At 37.0% G+C, this 20,458-nt stretch overlaps 1 protein-coding gene across 3 annotated transcripts in view; it reads left to right on the top strand.

The window, feature by feature from the left end:
* Positions 1-20,458, top strand: part of SRP68 (signal recognition particle 68) — a 52,950-nt gene that overhangs the window by 584 nt on the left and 31,908 nt on the right. Inside the window, exons 2-6 of one of the 3 annotated variants that reach the window (XM_044674678.1) lie at positions 9,920-9,986; positions 13,498-13,611; positions 18,526-18,721; positions 19,430-19,512; positions 20,072-20,192. In XM_044674678.1, the coding sequence (XP_044530613.1) occupies positions 9,920-9,986; positions 13,498-13,611; positions 18,526-18,721; positions 19,430-19,512; positions 20,072-20,192 (581 nt within the window). The remainder of the gene's footprint in view (positions 1-9,919; positions 9,987-13,497; positions 13,612-18,525; positions 18,722-19,429; positions 19,513-20,071; positions 20,193-20,458) is intronic. The other 2 variants (XM_044674677.1, XM_044674680.1) reach the window with 2 other exon arrangements.

Below are 20,458 nucleotides of genomic sequence, written 5' to 3' on the forward strand. Positions count from 1 at the left end.
TTTCCCCCATTACCTCCCCCCCCCCCCCCCCCCCGAGCTTTCCTCTCTGTTGCCACCTTGTTCCTCTCCTTTCTTGGACCTTGATCGTGGAGGTGGGAGGTGAGGAGGAGATAGCTAAAAGACCCCCTTTTCTCCCCAGGCCCTGGAGAGTTGTTGTGCGCGCACACTTTCTTCTCTTTATACTCCTCTTTCTGCGGAAGAGGCCACCACGATGGCTTAGTCTTTGGCTTATGAATGTCACACTTTCAGCCCCCTTGTCATTGATAGCAAGGCAGGACTTATGCTCACCTAGTCGATGGTTCCTGAGCCTATCCTCAGAATACAGGTTGGTAAATGAGACTTTGTTGGTTTGGTTCCCCCTTCCCAGAAATTGAGGCAGTCGTTAATACCTTCCAGGTTCAATAAGAGTTCACTATAGACAAATTCTTAACCAAAGTTTAAAAATTGTTCTAAAGGCATATTGTGCCTTGGGGGAAGGAGGAAAATCAGATGTGCTTGTCAGAAAGACCATTTTCTGGTTTTCTTTTAACTGTAAGAAGTGAATTGATGTATTATACCAGTTTGTAGCCTTCTATAAACTGTTTAAAAGAGTAAACATTTCTGTCACATCCAATGTGATAACTGAAAGCTGACATATGGTGTGAAGTCATATGTAGTGTCTGCTCATGAACCAAGGCCATGGCTCCTTTTTAAAATGGTGTAGTTGCACATTTCAATTAAATGTTGCATGTACAGATAGTGTTAGAAGCTTCAAATTAACTGGATTAGAAGGCAATTAAATATTCTAGTGAGCATCTTTCTTGTTTTTGTTTTTCATTTTAAAGATTATACTTTGAAGGGGCAATTAGGTAGCTCAGTGGATAGAGAATCAGGTCTGGGGACAGGAAGACCTGGTTTCAAATCTGGGTTCAGACACTTAACTAGCTATGTAGCCCTGGGCAAGTCACTTAACTCTGTCTAGCCCTTGCCCTTCTGTCTTTGAGTTGTTTCTGGGACAGAAAGTTTTAAAAAAGAAGAAAGAATGCAGGTGGAAGATAAGGGGCCAAGTATATTTTTTAATATGCTGGCACCTACATTTTGGATACTAGGTATCAACCCAACAGATCAATCAGCCAGCATTTACTAAATGCCTACTATGTGCCAGGCACTGGACTAAGTGCTGGGGATACAAAAAGAAGCAGAAGACAGTCCCTGCCTTCATAGAGCTTACCATCTAATAGGGGAGACATCATGCAACAAACATGTATAAAGAAAGCCACATATAGAACAAATAGGAGATAATTAGCAGAAAAAAGACACTGGTATTAAGGGAAGACTTCCTGTGGAAGATTGGGACTTACAGCCAAAGAGGTCAGTAGTTGGAGCAGAGAAGAGAGAGCATTCCAGATCCTGAGGACAGCTAGAGAAGATTCCTGGAGCCAAGAAATGGAATGTCTTTTCATGGAACAGCCAAGAGGCCAGTATCATTAGTTTAAAGAGGATATTTTGAGAAATAAAGTATGAGAAGACTAGAAAGGTAGAAGAGGGCTAGGTTATGAAGGATTTTGAATTCCAAAAAACATTTTATATTTGCTTCTGGAGACAATAGGAAGCAATAGGAGTTTATTGAGTGGGGGGTAAGGGAGGGGGTGACATCAGACCTATGCTTTAGGAAAATCACTTTAGTAGCAGGATGGATTTACATGGGGAGACTTGAGGTAGGCAGACCTACCAGCAGGCTATTTCAGTAATCCAGATATGAGATGAAAGCCTGCAGTAGAGTGATGCGATTATTAGAGGAGAGAAGGGAACATATTTGAGATATGTTACAAAACTGAAATTGGCAGTCCTTGGTAACAGCTTAGAGATGGGGGTTGAGAGATAGTGAGGAATCCAGGATGACTCCTAGATTGCAAACCTGAAGGACTGGAAAGATGCTGTTTCCTTCTATATTAATAGGAAGGTGGGAGTGGTGGGAAGAGAAAGTTTAGGGGGAAAGATGTCTCTTGGACATCCAGTTCAAGAAGTCCGAAAAGAGTTAGAGATACAAGATTGAATGTCAGCAGATTCAGCAGGCAAGGTAGATTTGAGAAACATCTGCATAAAGATAGTAATTAAATTCAGAGGAAATGTTAAGATCAAGTGAAGTAGTATATTTGGAGAAGAGAAGGCCCAAAACTGAACCCTGAGGGACACCTGTGGTTAGAGGGCATGATCCAGAGGAGGATCCAGCAAAGACAGAGTGGTCTGATAGATAGCAGAATCAGAAGAGAATAAGCCCTGAAAGCCTAAAGAAAAGACAGTATAAAAGAGGAGAGAGTGATCAATAATGTCAAAAACTGCAGAGAGGTCTAGGAGAATGAGGATTTATTGGATTTGATTTGGCCTTTGGATAACAGATCATTAGTAATTTTGGAGAAAGCAGTTTTGGTGGAATGATAAGATTGAAAACTGAATTGTAAGTAGTTAAGAGTGAGGAGAGAAAGTGGAGATACTTATTGTAGATACCTTTTAAAGGAGTTTAGCTATAAAGGGCAGAAAAGATATAGGATGATAGAGTTGAAAGGATCAAGTGAGGTTTTCAGGAATAGGCATATTCTTAGGCACTAGGAAATGATCCAGTAAAGACTGAAAATAAGTGAGAGTGGAAATGACTGTGAACAATCTGTGAACAAGTAGAGGGGTTAGCCTTGGTAAGGAAGAAGGCCATTTAATTATGTGAGATGGGTGAAGAAGTGTCAGAAGGCTCCTGAGGGATAGGAATTGAAGAAGAAGGGAGTTCATGACATATTACCTCAATTTTTTTTCTATAAAATGAGGCAGTGCTCTTAGCTGCTAAAATCAGGGAAGGAAAGAGCCATGGGAAGTTTGAAGAGAGATGAAGAAGTCTGGAAGAGTCCATGTGGAAAATGGGATATTGAATTGGCAAAAGAGATATAATAAGATTACCTAATAGCTGTGAGGGTCCATTTGAGGTTATATAACATAAACTTGTAGTGGAGCCTGTCAGAATGATTGCATCATTTTCTGTATCTTCTTTCAGCAGCATGTGTGTAGGAACAAAAGTGAGGAATGATGGAAGCGATCAAAGGCTGAGGTTTGACTGGAAGTAATTGACAATATAATAAAGAAGCTAGAGATTTAAGAGAAGACAGTGTAGAATTGAATTGATTCAGCAAGGGGGTCAAGAAGGGGAAACAGGAGAGAATGGCTAGTACAAGGTAGATAGCTAGGAAAGAACTGATCATTTCCCTGAGAACATATGCAACTGGAGCAAGTGTCTGATTTTTCCCACATCTTTAGATCTGTTCTTTGAGACTAGGGTAGTTATACCTGTAGTATTAGAATAGGTGCCCTTTTGTGTTATAGAAATTTTTTAAATAAATCCTACCAGTCTTCAAACAATTGTTTGGACATTTTCTCTGAGTGTACTTAGAGGAAAAAAGGAGCTTTTAACAAATCCTAGCTTTCTGCCTTAATTGAGTTTCCTATTTGCTAAACAAAAGGAATGCAGGTAAGCAGATTAGTTTCCAATTTGGGAAGTAACTATAAAGAGTCAGCTATAATAGTAAATATTTATCTGAGTTTAAATCCCAGCTTTGCTTCTTACTACCTATACAGCCTTGGGCAAGCCACTTAACATTTCAGAGTCTCAGGTCTCTCATTTGTAAAATAATATTGGTTCCCTTCCAATCCTAAATTTTTGATCCTATAATCCTAGTGCCTCTAGCACTGAGTCTAAATAGAACATTGGATGTGTTTAGGTTTTGTTCAGGGAACTCTTAAAAGTAATCTAAAGCACTTCAGTGTTTACTATCAGAAAATTGCCTATTCGAGCTCCTATTTTACAAAGTGATTCTTTGTGTAAAATAAAGAGCTAGTTCTTAAAATTACAGAGTAGCGTTTCAGTGGTTAGTTTAGGAATGCTGAAAGAAATAAACCTGAACAAAGTTACTTCATAGTAGGAATATTTAGCAGAAATAAAACTTTGCTGGTTCCTTTATATGTTCATCATCTTACAGTATTTTAGGGTTGAGAAACACCTCAGAGGTCCTCTAGCCCAACTCCTAAAAATAAATTAATTCTCCCATCTTCCTAGATTTAAATCCTGGCTCTGTCACCCTCATCTGTAAAATAAAGGGATGAGACTAAGTGACTTTTAATTTTCCTTTGAGATTTAAATCTTATGTGACAAGTGACTAGCTTCTGCTTGACTGATAAAGTCCCTTCGAACCCCAAATCTATGATCTTGTGACTTCCAGTGCAGGCAAATTCAATATCTCATGAGGCACCTCCATTCTATTTTTGAACAACTCTAAAGTAAACTCAACAAACATCTATTAGACTTAGTACTATGTGCAAAGTACTGTACTAGGGTTATAAAACTAAATATGACCTAGACCTTGTCTAGCCTATATTCTAATGGATGTAGGGAAAGGGATGAAGACTGCCACTAACTGTGGTATAAAGGTAATTGAGAGTATAAAGTAAAAAATAGAAAAGTGAAATGAAAAATCTGAGGAGAAAAAAATGACCACATTGTGGTGAGATGGGGAAACACTGGTGTGTGCTGTCAATTAAAACTATAGAGGATATGGCACCCCAATTATACCTTGAAGGAAGGGACTTAAGATCTAGATGGGATGGTAAGGTTTAAAAGATAGGTATGGAAGCAGCAATGTGATCAAAAGCATTAGAAAGGGGAGGGCATATCAAGAATAGGGAATTCATTCAACAAGCTTTTCTTCAGGCCCTATCATGTGTCAGGCACCGTGCTAGACATTGGGAGACACAAACAAAAACAATAGTTCTTGCCCTCAAGGAATTTAAATTTTACTGGGGTCAAAAAATATGTTCACAGCTAAGTAGATACAAAGCTCTTTTGGGGGTAGGGAATTGGAGCACTAACAACTGAGGGGACCAGGACAGGCTTCTTGTGGGAAGTGACATATGGGGTGAGCTTTGAAGAAAGTAAAAGATTCTAAGAAACTTTTTAAAGAAGAGAATGCATTATAGGTATGAAGGATAGCCTGTGTAGAGGCCTGGAGATGAGGTATAACCTATCCTGTGTAGGAAGCAGCAAAAAGCAGTTTGGCTAGAATGTAGAATCTGTAATGGAGAGAGAGTAGTATGAAATCAACAGAGAAAAGTTGTTTGGTGCCAGATTGTTAAAGGCTTTAGATGCCAAACACAAGGAGTTGGTATATTACCCTAGAGATAATAAGGAGTCACTGGAGTTTCTTGGTAGGGATTAAGGGAAAAGTAGGGATGATAATGTAGTCAGAAGAATGGTTTAGGGCTGTGGTGGTGAACTTATGGCATGTGTGCCAGAGGGGGCCCTCAGAACTCTGCCTGCTCTTGTCAGAGTTTTACTAGAAAGCCAGAGGGACACAGGGATGGGATGCTCCCTTTCCCCCTCTCCATAAACATCTGAGGACATTTCTCACATCACCTGCCCCTCTAAAAGGTTCTCAATCACTGGTTTAGGGAAATCAGTTTGATAGATTTTGTGGGGAGGATTAAAGGAGATGTAGGGAAATGAAACTATTGTAGTAGTACAGATGAGAGGTGATGAGGACCTGAACTAGGGTGGCATTGACTGTAAAGAGAATGGACAAGAATTATATTATGGATGTAGGATTTATAAGGTGTGGCAAATGTTTACTAAAGGTAAGAGAGAGGAAAAAATTGAGAATATCATGTTATAAACCTGGATGACTAGAAGGATGGTGATACCTTTAATGGAAGTAGGGAAATTAGGAGGAAAAATGGCTTTGGAAATAAAGATGAGTTCTGTTTTAGACCTATTGAATTTAATATGCCTATGGAACAGCTTGTTGGAAATGTTCTATTGCAACTGAGAGACATACTATCATTCAAAATTCTGTTCTCTTTCACTGCTCAATCTCTTATTCCTTTTCCCCCTTCCCTGCAATGTCTAACTCTAAAATTACCTGCCCCTTCAGCCATGGTCTCCGGAATGCCACAGGTAACAAAGTACTTTATCTTAAATCTTTTCCTTTCCCAGTTCCTTATTCCTTCTGGCTCTCATTTAGACCTGTCTTCTTTCTGATGACATATAGTCTCCCCAGATTCCCTTTCTAGCACTGACTGAACTTTAACTTATCCCCCCCCTACTTATTGGTTGAGATGGAAGAGTTGGAATACACCTTGCTTCCCATTGCCACTTCCAAATTCTCCCTCTTAACACCATCATTCAATGACCTCTCCTCTGAAGTTTATCCAATAAATATCTACCACTCCGTCACAATTCTGGTAGCTGTTGTCTCCTGATCTCCCAAGACATTTCCCTTCTTTCCTTGTTCCTGTTCAATTATTGGGAGACTTCAGCATACATTTGGATATTTTCTCAAACACCCAAACATCATAGTACCTAAACTTATTTCATAAGACCTACTTCTCCACTTCAGCCACTATATAGACTATACAGATAGCCATACTATTGACTTCACCATCTCCCACAAATGCATCAGAAATTCCCTTATCTGATCACAATCTGTTGTCATTCTACTTTTCCTTTATGCCTGGTAATCCTAAACCCTGTTCTTTATCCACAAGGTGTCCTCCAGTCCCTTGAATCCTCAGTTTTTTCTCAGGCACCAACTACACATTTCTTCTCCGTTCCCCATCTTGATCTCTTAGTAAACTACTTCAAGTCTACACTGTCATCTTCTCTTGAGACCGTTGTCCCTTTAATGTATTGCAGATCTTGCCCTGCTAAACCTCAAACTTCAAATTACTCTGAATGACTCCTACCATCACCAGCCTTCACTCTAGTCCTCCTGCTGAATGAAACTAGAGAAAATCATAAAACCATGCTGATTTGGGCTACCTCAGATTTATTTTATATAACCTCTTTAATTTAAGGCAATTCTTTCATACACCTATAATTAATTCACTATTCCATCACCTCAGTGACTTTTCCAATCCTCTCAAACTTCCCATGTCTCCTTCTCCCGAAACCCTCTCAACTTTGAACCTTGTGGTTTGCTTGTGTCTTACTCTTTGTGACCTCATGGTCCATAGCATGCCAGGTCTGTCTATCTTCCACTCTCTCCCAAAGTCTATCAAAGCTTCCAGGACACTTGATCTCATTCTCTTGTCATACTCTTCTTCTTTTCCCTTCAATCTTTCTCAGTATCGGCATATTTGAGCTTCAGTATTTATCCTTCCATAGTTAATCTGAATCAGTTTTAAGTATTGACTGATTTTATCTCCTTGCTATCCAGAACATCAAAGTTCAAAAGCATCAGAGGTGCTCAGTTCTTTATAATCCAATTCTCACTGCCATCCATTACAGCTGGAAGAGCCTGAGAACCTTGCTTCACATTTTATTGAAAAATTTTGAAGCTATTCAGCAAGAATTCTCTCCTTCCTCCTCCATCACCCAGATGCCTTTTGCCACTATCTTCTTTTGTTTTATAAAGGGTAAAAATTATGATTGGACTGAATATTTGAGTAGGGTCAACAGGAGTTGATTACTCAATTTCAAATGATTTTTATGGTAATGTATTTACAAGTAAGAAAATCAGAGAGAGGACAGGGCAAGATAGCTAACCTAACATGCTAAGTATTTTGCTCTGGCCCCTTGCTCAACCCAGCCAGGGTTAATTAGTCCTCAGCTGGAGGGGCCTCATCCTTGAGCCGAGGGCCTGAGCAAGGGCTTCATTCACAAAGCCTCTCTCAAGAAGGCAGGCCTCTCCTGAGGCTAGCCACTTCAGAAAATCCAGGAAAAGGAGTCAGTCTTCTTCACTTACCGACATGGTAGTTCTAAGGAGAAATAGAAAGCAGTCCAAGGTCCTCAGCCAGAGCTCCTCCAGGGTCCAGTTCAAGGTGAAAGAGCATCCCAGGAAGTTCTGGCCACTTTTAAAGACCATTCCTTTTGTCACTTCCTGTGCCTTCCTTCCATTTTACTTGTACCAATTACAGGCTTTTAAAGCTCTGCTTAGGACTTTCCAGGGGACAATCAGTCAGTCAATTCTGATTCATCACCCACTTTCACACACATGGGTTACAGACCTCCCCCACTCAAGTGAAAGTGAGGTGTATACACTTCTGGTGATTAAATCTAAAAATGGGCAGGATAGAGTTAATCCCATCTTCACAGTTTGCAATGTTTTTATGCTTTAGTACATGGTCCATCTTTGTGAATGTACCATGTGCTGCTGGAAAGAAGATGTATTCCTTTTTGTCCCTATTTATTTTTCTCCATATATCTATTAACTCTGATTTTCTAAGATTTCATTCACATCTCTTACCTTTTTCTTATTTATTTTTTGGTTTGATTTATCTAGATCTGATAGAGGAAGGTTCAGATCTCCCACTAATATAGTTTTACTGTCAATTTCCCCCTTAAGCTCCACTAGTTTCTTTAAAAATCTGGATGCTATGCCATTTGGTGCATACATGTCGACTTCTGCTATTTCTTCATTGTCTATACTGCCTTTTATCAGGATGTAATTACCTTCCTTATCTCTTTTAATCAGATCTATTTTTACTTTGGCTTTTTCAGATATCATGATTGTGGCTCCTGCTTTCTTTTTCTTGGTTGATGCCCAATAGATTTTTGCTCCAGCCTTTTACCTTTACCCTGTGTGTCTACCTGTCTCGTGTGTGTTTCTTGTAGACGGCATATGGTAGGATTTTGGTTTCTAATCTACTCTGCTATCTGCTTCCATTTTATGGGTGAGTTCATCTCTACCACTATCTTCTTAAAGAACAAAACAAAATGACATAATGCAGATCATATTCTTTAACTGCAAATCTAGGCCATACTGCTTCCATTACTCAGTTGAAGTCTGTTTTCCTTGTAGACCTCTAAAATTGCCTAGAATGTTTTATACCTTTTTTATATGATAGCCTTTATGATATTTAAAGAAAGATATCAGATAATCCCTTTGTGTTATTCTTTCAGATTAAATGTCTCTAATTCTCTAACTATGAACCTATAACATGGTTTTGAGGTATGAGCTTTGTTATCAGTTTTTCGGTGTCTGGATTTCATCAGTTTGGGAACACTTTTTAAACTATTTTCATTTCTGTAGAACAGCAGCTCTTATGTGTCTGGAACAAAGAGAATGTATAGTTGGAAAATCTTGAACCCCTGGAACTGCATTGTCCAGGATTCCTTTCTGTATTACCCACAGTTACTTTTCCTTTCTATTTATGTTCATCTTTTGCATGATTGTATATAAGTTTTGGGTAACACCCTTCTCTCTCTTCCATGTGAATTGAGTGATGACTGGTCCTTGTTGCCCTAGCTCTCTCTTCCACGTGAAGTGAGTGAGAAACATTCTCTGTGTTCTCTAGCTCTCTAGTTAAATATTAATAAATCTCTAGAAATATTATACTTTGGAGATATTGAATATTAATTTTAAAATCCACAAGAAATAAAGTGACTTGTGGTCACATATCCTATGACGGAAATAGGAGTATCCCCAGTATTGTGTCATGCTGCTTCTTGCTTTGTTAATTTCCCTCTTAAAATGTACTCATACCTAGACACAGAACATTCAAGGGGAGTCTGAACCAACAAAGTACCAGTGGTATTATTTTTTCTCGTTCTGGATATTGTACTTTTGAGTTATGCAGCCCAAGATCTAATTAGCTTTTTTGGTTGCACCTTGTTAAATTGTATTTAACTTGCAGACAACTAAAATCTCCAATTCTTTTTCACATAAATTGACATTTAGCTGTGCCTCCCCCATCTTGTGCTTTTTGGCTTAACTTTTTTTAACATAAATGTGGGATGTTACACTTATCCATACTCTTTATTCTTTTCTGCGCACTTATCCATTCTCTTTGTTTTTTTCTGTGTCTCAAAAAGTGATCTCAAAATTATTTTTAAATGAATTTAAAATAATAAGGAAAGATTATTTGGAATATATCATGGTAAGCTTTTCCTTAATCTTAGCACCAGTCCTTCAAATTATTAAGGAATCCCAACAGCAACATGGTTTACGGCATGGAGATTTTCAGAGATACAGGTTAGTATGTTGAAGTCCTATGTGTGTAATTATGTTGATAGAAAATGTGTGTCACTTTAATATGTCTAAATTGATGTTTCAAAATATATAGTTAAATTCAGAGAAAGAACTGTGGGAGCAGAAACACAGAAGAAAAACAACTGCTTGATCACATGAGTTGATGGACTTATGATTGGGGATATAGACTCTAAACATTCACCCTAGTGCAAATATCAATAATATGGAAATATGTCTTGATCAATAACACTTATAAAACCCAGTGGAATTACTTGTTGGTTACTGAAGGAGAGGTGGGAGGAGGGGAGGGAAAGAACATGAATCATGTAACCATGTAAAAATTTTCTTAATAAAATAAAATTAAAAAAAAAAAAATATATATATATATATATATATATATATTTAAGAGGGCAGCTGGGTGGCTCAGTGGATTGAGAGCTAGGCCCAGAGAGGTCCTGGGTACAAATCTGGCCTCAGATGCTTCCTAGCTGTGTTACCCTGGGCAAGTCACTGGACACCCATTGCCTAGCTCTTACCACTCTTTTGCCTTAGAACCAGTTCACAGTATTGATTCTAAGGCATAAGGTAAGGGTTTAAAATATTATATATAGTTAACCTAAAACTTAAATTGTACCTCCCAAAACAGTTAATTTTTAAAAACTTATTCTCTATTGTTTTTTATTATTTCTTATTTCTTTATTTTTCTTAATTCAAAGATATTTTGTTTTCCCAATTACATGTAATAATAATTTTCATCATAGATTTTCCAAAATTATAAGATCTAAACTGTCTCCCTTCTTCCTCTTTCCTCCCGACTCTGGGAGATGATAAGCAATTTGATCTGGGCCATACATGTATTATCATGCAAAATACATTTTCACATTAGTCATTGTTGTAGTAGCACACTCACACAAAACCAAAACCTCAAATTAAAAAGTATGCTTTGATCCTCATTCATCTGACTCCCAACAGTTCTTTCTCTGGAGGTGGGTAGTATTCCCTGAAATAAGTCCTTTAGAATTATTCTAGATCATTGCTGAGAGTAGCCAAGTTTTCACAGTTGATCATTATACTGTATTGCTGTTTCTGTGTCCAACGTTCTGGTTTTGCTTATGTCACTCTGTGTCAGTTCATGTAGATCTTTCCAGCTTTTTCTGAAATCATTCTGCTTAAAATTTCTTATAGCAGAGTAGTATTCCATCACCAATATACCACAGTTTGTTCATTCATTCCCCAATGGATGGGCATTCCTTCAATTTCAATTCTTTGCCACCACAAAAAGAGCTGCTATAAATATTTTTGTACAAGTAGGTCCTTTCTCCTCTTTTTTATTATCTCTTTGGGACACAGACCTAGTAGTGGTATTACTTTAATACAAAAGGTCAGTTTTTTGACAAATTGCCCTCCAGAATGGTTGGATCAGTTCGCAACTCAACAACAATGTAGTAGTGTCCTGATTCAAGACAATTAATTTAAAAAATAAACCCCTACACCTAAATCTAGTGAAAAGAGGCTTACTCATTCAACATGATAGAATTACAGATTCATTCATGAGAATATTTGCTAAAATTAAAAGTTATGATAATAATATTTATATAGTTTTCATGGTTAGGGAGGTAATGTGAATATTATCCCCATTTTACAGGTGGCAAAAAGAGGGGTTCAGAAATTAACTTGTCATTCAGTAATTCAGTATGCAATGTAGTAAGTATATTGCAGCACAGATTCAATTGCAGGTTTCCACCTCCAAGTTCAGGCTCTGTCCATCACACTGTCTTCAGTCATTGAATTATCTGTATTATAACCTCAACTGTATATTTAGTAAAATTTAGTTCTTTGGGATTCATAATGTTGTACAGGAGGGTAAATGTTAGGGGTGGCATTATAGTTTTATTTGTAGCAAAACTTGGATGTAATCTTTTGTAGGAAAATAAATGTACTCAGATTGTAAATAATAAAATACTACATTGTAAGTTAACATTGTGTAAGACAGTATGATACTTTGCAATACTAAATATCAATCAATTTTATAGCAAGTCCAAGGTACCTCAAAAAGTCTTTGTGCAGTTTTAAGTCTATTAAAGCTTTTTTTGAGACAGTTAAATAGGTCAGTAGATAGAATGCCAAATGTGAGTTGGGAATACCTAGATTCAAATGTGGCCTCAGCCATTTCCTAGCTGTATAACCCTAGATAGTCACCTAACCCCAGTTGCCTAATCCTTGCCTCTCTTTTACAACAAGGTAAAGATTTATTATTTTTTTAAAAGAATTTTCGGGACATCTTAGTTTAAATACTCTGAGCGTATTAAAAAATGTATGGGCTTTCGTTTTAGATTAGAGAAGGGAAATGGACATCAATTTCTAATTGCTCTCTGATTCATTCCATTTACTCTGATAATGCTTGCAGATTATTGAGAACTTAAAGGATATTTATAGTTGAATGCTGACTTCTTCATATAACACAATTTTTCACAAAGTCAAGACCCCTTTGTGACTCAAGAGCAGGCATAGAGCTACCTGTTTTAATCTGGATCTGCATTTTATAATGGTGGCACATTGGATGTATTTTGACAGTTTCATTTTTATTTTGGAAACTAATAAATTATTTTAAACATTTTCTTACATTATGTCAACTAGAAATCTCTTATTAACTGGCAAAGATTATGTATTTAAAGTTTCTGTAGGAAGTATGGCAGAGTGAATAGAATATTAATCTTGAAATCAGGAAGACCTGGGTATCCTCTTTGAATATTTACTTAGCCATACAACTCTAGGCAAGTCAGTTAACTTCTTTGAGTCTGCTACCTCATCTGTAAAATGGGCATAAATTTTTATTTTTTTTTAAACCCTTGGAGTTTTTTTTTAAATGTCTTGGAGTCAATGGTAAGGTCTAGGCAATGGGGGTTAAGTGACTTGCCCAGGGTCACACAGCTAGGAAGTGTCTGAGGTCAGATTTGAACCTAGGACCTACCATCTCTAGGCCTAGCTCTCAATCCACTGAGCCACTCAGCTGCCACCACCCCCCTTTTTTTTATGGGCATAAATTAATAGCACCTAATCAAAGTTGTGAGTATAAAATGAGATAATGTATGTGAAGTGCCTTGCAGCCTATAAAGCAGTATATAAATGCAAGTTATTGTTATGTTAAAAAGGCAAATTGCAAGTAAACATATCTCCTCTGTGTGCTTAAAATTCTTTTTGGTATTTATATGTTGCCTTATGTTGTAATTTATTTATACTTTGTTTCCTCAATTACATATAAGTTCTTTGAGGGCATGGACTGATTTTTGCATTTTTCTGTATGTCACACAATATATAGTTAAATGCCTTATATAATTTAGTAGATGTTGAAGTAGTTTTGGTTGATGTATAAGTAAGTATAAAAATGATCTCAAATAAAATACTTGATTTTGCCCCATTCCCCAACCACATGAAAATGCTGTTATTGCTATGAAAAGAAAAACTATGCTGTCATTTTGTTTCACTATAATTGATTCCTTGTGATTCTTTGTAGGGGGTATTGTTCCCGTAGACAAAGACGTCTCCGAAAAACACTCAACTTTAAGATGGGGAATAGACACAAATTTACAGGGAAAAAAGTAACTGAAGAACTTCTATCTGATAACAGGTATTAATTTTTTTTAGATTTATTCCTATATTCTAAATATTTCTAATTGATATGGTAGTTGGTTATTATTCGTCATGCTTTGGGAACCTAATCTTTTATTAGTTAAGACTCTACTAAGGGGTAAAAGCATAACTACTTATTCAAGGAAAAATAAGTAAAGACTTTTCTACTTGTGTTTTATTTAAAGAAAGTTATTGGGGGTAGCTGGATGGTGCAGTGGATTGACAGCCAGGCCCAGAGACTGGAGATCCTGGGAACATATCTAGTCTCAGACACTTCTTAGCTGTGTGACCCTGGGCAAGTCACTTGACCACCCCCATTGCCTAGCCCTTACCACTTTTCTGCCCTGGAACCAATACACAGTATTGATTCTAAGATGGAAGAAAAGAGTTTAAAAAAAAAAAAAAAGAAGAAAAGTTATCTATGTTAGTCCTTTTTGAACAGCACTGTGTCAGACACAAAATATAAGCCCTCTATCTTGGACATTCTGCAGTCAAGGTAAAGAAGAAGCCCTAAAACACATGAAATAGAAGACAAAACGTAAGTAATGAAGTGTTAGGTTGAATATTACTGACTATAAGTAGGAATTCAAAAAAGTGAAGTGTGTGTTTTAGTTGCTAAAGGAGGTTTTATGGACAAAATGGTACTTAAGTTGGATGTTGACTGATGGATGGAAATTAAGATAAGGGATAGGAGTTTCTTACACAGGATAATAGCATGGGCAAAGGTGTAGAAACAGGTTTAAGCATAGTATATAGGAATGGGCTGTGTGGAAACAGAATATTGAGGAATAGTGGAAAATGTTGGAAAAAGTAGGATAACAAACTGGAAGACATTGAAAGTTAGAAATAGGAGGGTTTACTTGATACATAGGAAAACAGGACATCATTATAGGCTTTTTTATTTTAAAGATTTTTTGCAGACTTTAACAATTTTTAAATTTATTTTGAGGCCTTTTGTTTTCATATCAGTTATCTTTACATATACAAACTCTTACCTCTAGGAATTGAACACTCTCTTATAACAAAGAAAAACAATTAAGTGAAAACCACCCCCATAGTGATAGTGTCTGACATTAGGCCTTTCTGTCCTCTGAGGACATCATTGGTTTTCATTTACTCAAGAGCTTAGCTTCCTTTTAGTTCTCTTTTCATTTGTATTGTTGTCATTAATATAATGTTCTTCTGGTTCTGCTTATTTCACATAAATTTTCCCATATTCCTAACTGCACAATAATATCACATGATCATTAGATCATTAGAGGTTTTAAGGAAGATTAGTTTGGCAAAGGATGATTTGGAAAGAGTAGTAGACAAGTGAGAAAGGCTGGCCAGAAGCCTTCTTTTGTATTTGAGATAGGAAATAATAGCCCAGATTTGGACAGTAGTAGAAAGGAATGGAGAAGAAGAAAGGGATACAAATAGAATTGATAGCATTTGGGGACATAATAGACACAAAGATGATATTCCTTTTTAGAAATTTGGGGCAATTAATGCTTTTAAGTTCCAGTTATTTCTAGTATATCACTAAATGCAAATAGAGGAAGTCTTACAACCATGCTGACCAGGTTCATGATGTTATTTAATCTTACCTAGGCTCTAAGTGCTACTGGACAGTGCTTTTATTTCTCCCTAATTGATTCCTTGTTTCACTCCCCAAAGAAGTTATTCTAAACCTTCTCTATCCTCCAGTGCCTCTCCTCCACCCCACCCCCAACTGAGGACCTTGCCTCTTATTTTACTTTTCAGAACTCTTGACATCATCGCCCACTCTTCCTTTTCTCCTCTGACAAAAAGGTACTCTTTCTCCTTGACAAGGCCAATCCCCATACATGTATATTTGGTTCTATCTCTTCCTTACTGTTCCAGCAGATTACATTACTCAATCTCTCTCACAAGCCTCCATTCTCTCTCAATTTACTGGTTCCTTCCCTGTTGGCAATAATTTATATGTTTGTTTATACTTTATGTATGGGAATAGGAATTATTTAATTCTTGATACTTAATATCACCTAACAGGATGCCTGGTATGTAGAAAGCATTTAATAAGTACCCGTTGATTGATTGATCGATTGTCTTCCCTGTCTTTGTTATCACTCTTATTGCTGTAGGTGCAAGCCACATTCCCATATTACTTCCTCCCAAACCTGTATCCCTTTTCTGATCAGACCATAGAATCATGTTGAGGAAGGTGTGGCACATGTGCCCCAGGGTGCTGGAGGGGATTACTCTGTTCCCCCTCTCCACATTTTCCACAGGACATTTTCCACATGCCCCACTCCTCTGCTCAGCAGACCAATGTGAACACTTCTTCCCTCTGCTCTCTGGGGTAATGTGGGGGACTTACAGACAGCTTGAAGGTACAGTTTGGACACACAATCTCGAAAAGGTTTACCAACAGTGCCCTAGAATGTGGGAACTCTTCTGCTATCTATCCTCAACAAATTCCCATATATTTTTGAACTTAGAATTAATAACTTCTACCTCCTTAGTTCACTTAAAACCTAATTTTCTCTGAGACCAGATATTTTAGGAATGACTCCATTGGAGATATCTATCTACTACTCCCCCAGACTCGAGAAGGGATTAATATGCTTCTTGTTCCTCACTCTCCCTTCCACACCATTCCTTTACTATCATTCCTCAATAACCTTTCTTCTTCTGAAGGAAAATCCATCTCTCCCAGCTTGTGGTCATCAATTACTGATCTTCAGATTAATTCTGAATTAATTCAGTATCTGACTTAGTCCTCTCTGTTCTGCCTCCTACTTATCCATAAGGATTTAAGCATTCATGCTGAGGACTCTCCAAAATCTTGATCATACAGTTACTCAAATTCCAACTCTATATGCTTCTCCATTCAACTTCATTTACATATCAGCATAATCACACCTTAGAAGTCACCATTTCACAAAAATATGCTGTTTTCAAATATTGAGAATTTTGAAATTCCACTTAAACCACAACTGCCTGTCCTATCTCTCATTCATTCACATTAAATCATTGTCTCTTATCAGGACCTTCTGTTCCCATTTTTCTAGTCCTTTCTCTTCCTTTTGATTTATATTTAGCCTTGACTATGTAATCTACTTCTCTAGTTTTTTACTAGCTCACATCTTTGAATCACTCTTTTCTCTTCAACCATATTCGAAACTTGCTATTATCTAGTTTCTTCAGGTTCTGTAAGTTACAGAGTGATTCTGAGGAAATTCATGAAATTGGGCTGATTTCACTCTATAAATTTGCAGTAGATAATATCATCTGGATTTTTACTACTGCTTAACAACCCAACTACACTATCAAATACTTTCCATCTCATTACATACAGTGATTGTTTCAGACTTTTAGTTCTCCTATAACATCTTCAACTATGCCTCCTATTCTAAACAGATGACTTTGGTTTCCATTCCTTTAAGATTGAGACCAACATCTACAGGGGAGTCCCCTCAACTCCTCCCATCCTCTTATCATTTTCAGAAACATTATTCACTTGCTTCTCTGTTGCAGTCTTTTGCCTTTTCTTCCATCAGACTAATTCATTTACGCTTGTCCTTAATCTCTTCTTTTTATACCCCATTAAGGACCTTGTTCAAGCAGTCATTCCCTTATATATCTTGCCACCTGTTCCATGGTTAACAAATAGCCTTTCTTTCTGGTCCTCTTAGGAACCATATTCCTTTATTAATAAACTATATTCCTGGCCACTTTCCAATGCATACTTCATAATGCAGTCAATTTTATCTTTTTTTGTGCAAATCTTGTTCTCATTAGGCCTTGGTTTCTTCAGCAAAATGAAAGGTTCTGAATTATTTGAGCTGGTTGTACTATTCTAGCTCAAAAACCTTTATTGTTTCCCTATTGTCTACTTATTAAAGGTTACCCTTTTTTTTACTACTTAGTAAAGTCTTACCACATTCTGTCATCTGTTTTACTTCATACTATTCTCCACTTTGAATCTCATGTTCTTGATAGAATAGACTCCCCTGTTCCTCTTGCAAATTCTTGTTTCCATATCTTTGCCCATAATATTTCCTCTGGCTAAAATATTTTCCCTCTTCCTTTACTTTACCATTTGAATTCCCATCTAGCCTTAAAGCCCACTTCAAATACATCCTCTTTCATGAACCTTTTCCCCTCTCCAACATCAAGTAGCAATTGTTTATACATTTCTAAAAGATTTGTTTCACTTTGTGTTAGAATATCATTGTATATGTCCCATCTCTACTTGCCTATAAGCTAGTCTATAGGAATCAAGTCAGCAAGCATTTATTAAGTGTCCAATATGTCCTGAATGCTGGGGATACCAAAAAAAAAGACAAAAAAGGAGTCCTGCTTTCAAGGACTTCACAATCCAGTGGGGGAGATAGTATGCCCAAAACTATGTACAAACAAGATATAGACAAATAAATTGGATTTAGTCTTAGAGGGAAGGTACTGTCTTACACAACTTACAAGTTTCATATTTTCCTCCCTTGGCTAGCAGAGCCCTCTGTTTACATATTAGGTACTTAATAAGTAGTTGTTTACTAAATTGTATGAAGGAGAGCTGGGTAATTTAGAGGTAATAATTTTTTGGCTGGATTATGGTTTTATCAATGGAGAAAAATTGAGAGGAGGCTAGTTTGAAGGTAAAGATAATTTGCATTTTAGAGGGTGATGTTATCCAAAAGAGAATACCTAATGAGGCAAATGAAGAGCTCTATCTGGAGTATGTGAAGTTAGGAATAGTGTAGTTGGGCAGTCAGTGGCTTAGATGTACTCTTTTGAAGCTATAAGGAGGATGAATTTCTTGATGAGGAACTGTAAAGATCTAAAGAGGATATTTGTGGGGAATGTCTTTAAACCAGATGTCCATGTCTTATTAGGTCCCTTTTTATCTCTTTAATTTCTCTGTCGCCTTTTCTGTTCTGTCTAGATACTTGCTTTTGATTTTGATGGATGCTGAAAGAGCCTGGAGCTATGCCATGCAGCTTAAACAAGAAGCAAATACTGAACCTCGAAAACGGTTTCATTTGTTATCACGACTTCGAAAAGCTGTGAAACATGCTGAGGAGTTGGAACGCTTGTGTGAGAGTAATAGGGTGGATGCCAAGACTAAACTAGAGGCTCAGGTTAATGTCAACATTCGTTTTGCTTTTTTGAGTAGAGTAGAGGCTAATCACTGTTTTTTGAGTTGTGTTGTTTTTTTTTTTTTTGCTGAATAGAATTTCATGTTATGAATATAAACTGACATTTGAGAGACTCCTTGTTCTGACTCTTTTAGAAGGTATCCTTGGAGTTCTTATATTTTTGATGATCACTTAAATAACTGACTTTTCAGAAATAATACCTTCTTTTCACCTGGTCATGGAATGTTTTTTTCTTATATATTTCAAGAGATCACAGAATAAGAAATAAGCAGATATGAAAGTACTTTTTGAGAGAGAGAAAGAGAGAGAGAGAGAGAGAGAGAGAGAGAGAGAGAGAGAGAGAGAGAGAGAGAGAGAGAGAGGGAGGATAAATATTGCTATTTCATGATTATCTTCAGATGACCACAAAGTATTGTTTACGACCTCATTATAGCCAGTTAGTTGTAAGGCAATTTAAAAAAATTATCCTTTCCCATTAAGACAACAGAATTGCTAAATTGAAAAATAAAGATTATGTAGTCATGACATATGTTCTAGGTTTCATATCCTCTTTGGATTCATTTTTTGCTTTTAATAAAGAATGAGGGATTGATGTCAATTTTCTTCTAATAAGTAAATAGACATTCACTTCCAGCACTGATTTTTGAAGCATTTTGATAAAGTTAAACTTAATTCTTTGCAAACTTTTAGGCTTACATGGCTTACCTAACAGGAATGCTGCGCTTTGAACATCAGGAGTGGAAGGCAGCAATGGAGGCTTTTAACAAATGCAAGTGAGTCTTTAGTTATAATTAAATTGAATATGTAGTTTCATATCCAGTTCTGTGCTTGGCTCCTCAGCTGTTGGAGGGATTCCTTTGGAACTATGATTTATAGTACATTTATTGCGGGAGTACCTATAGCACATTACAAAAAATGAAATGGAGGGGCAGCTAGGTGGTACAGTGGATAGAGTGCTAGGCCTGGAGTCAGGAAGACTTCTCTCTCTGAGTTCAGATCCAGCCTCAGATAATTCCTAGCTGTGTGACCCTGACCAAAACACTTATACCTCCTTGCCTGAAAAAAAAAATCTTCAGAGCAGCTAGGTAGCATAGTGGATAGAGTGCCAGGCCTAGAGTTCGGTTTAGATCTGGCCTCAGATACTTCCTGGCTGTGTGATCCTGGGCAAGTCATTTAACCCCAGTTGCCTAGCTCATACTATTCTAATATTCTTCTAAAAGGGTTTCTATGATTTTCAGCCACTATATTACTTATAATTTTTTTTTAGCATGACATAATCATTTTTTCCCTTTAAGACTATAGTGAAATATAACTTTGCTTTTTTTCCCTCAGAACCATCTATGAAAAGCTAGCTAGTGCTTTTACTGAAGAACAGGCTGTCTTATATAATCAGCGAGTGGAAGAGATTTCACCCAACATACGCTATTGTGCCTATAATATTGGTAAGCAAAATACTAAAATAAGACCACCTATATTAACTTGAGGCTCAACAGCAAGGATAGTAGTAGTTCAGTCCCAGTGACTTTTGGAATATACTTAAAATTTCCCCTTCAGCATTGGTATATTGTAAGTTTCATGACTGTGATCATTCTGTCACAAATGTAAACATCAATTATGCTACCATTTTATATTCTGAAAGATATCTGGAGATTAAATGATAATAATTTTTCAAAGAGTAACTTGATTATCTCATTCAAGTTCATGATTTATAAAAGAAAG

Source organism: Gracilinanus agilis, chromosome 4 (assembly GCF_016433145.1).
Source record: "Gracilinanus agilis isolate LMUSP501 chromosome 4, AgileGrace, whole genome shotgun sequence".
NCBI classification, from domain to species: Eukaryota; Metazoa; Chordata; class Mammalia; order Didelphimorphia; family Didelphidae; genus Gracilinanus; species Gracilinanus agilis.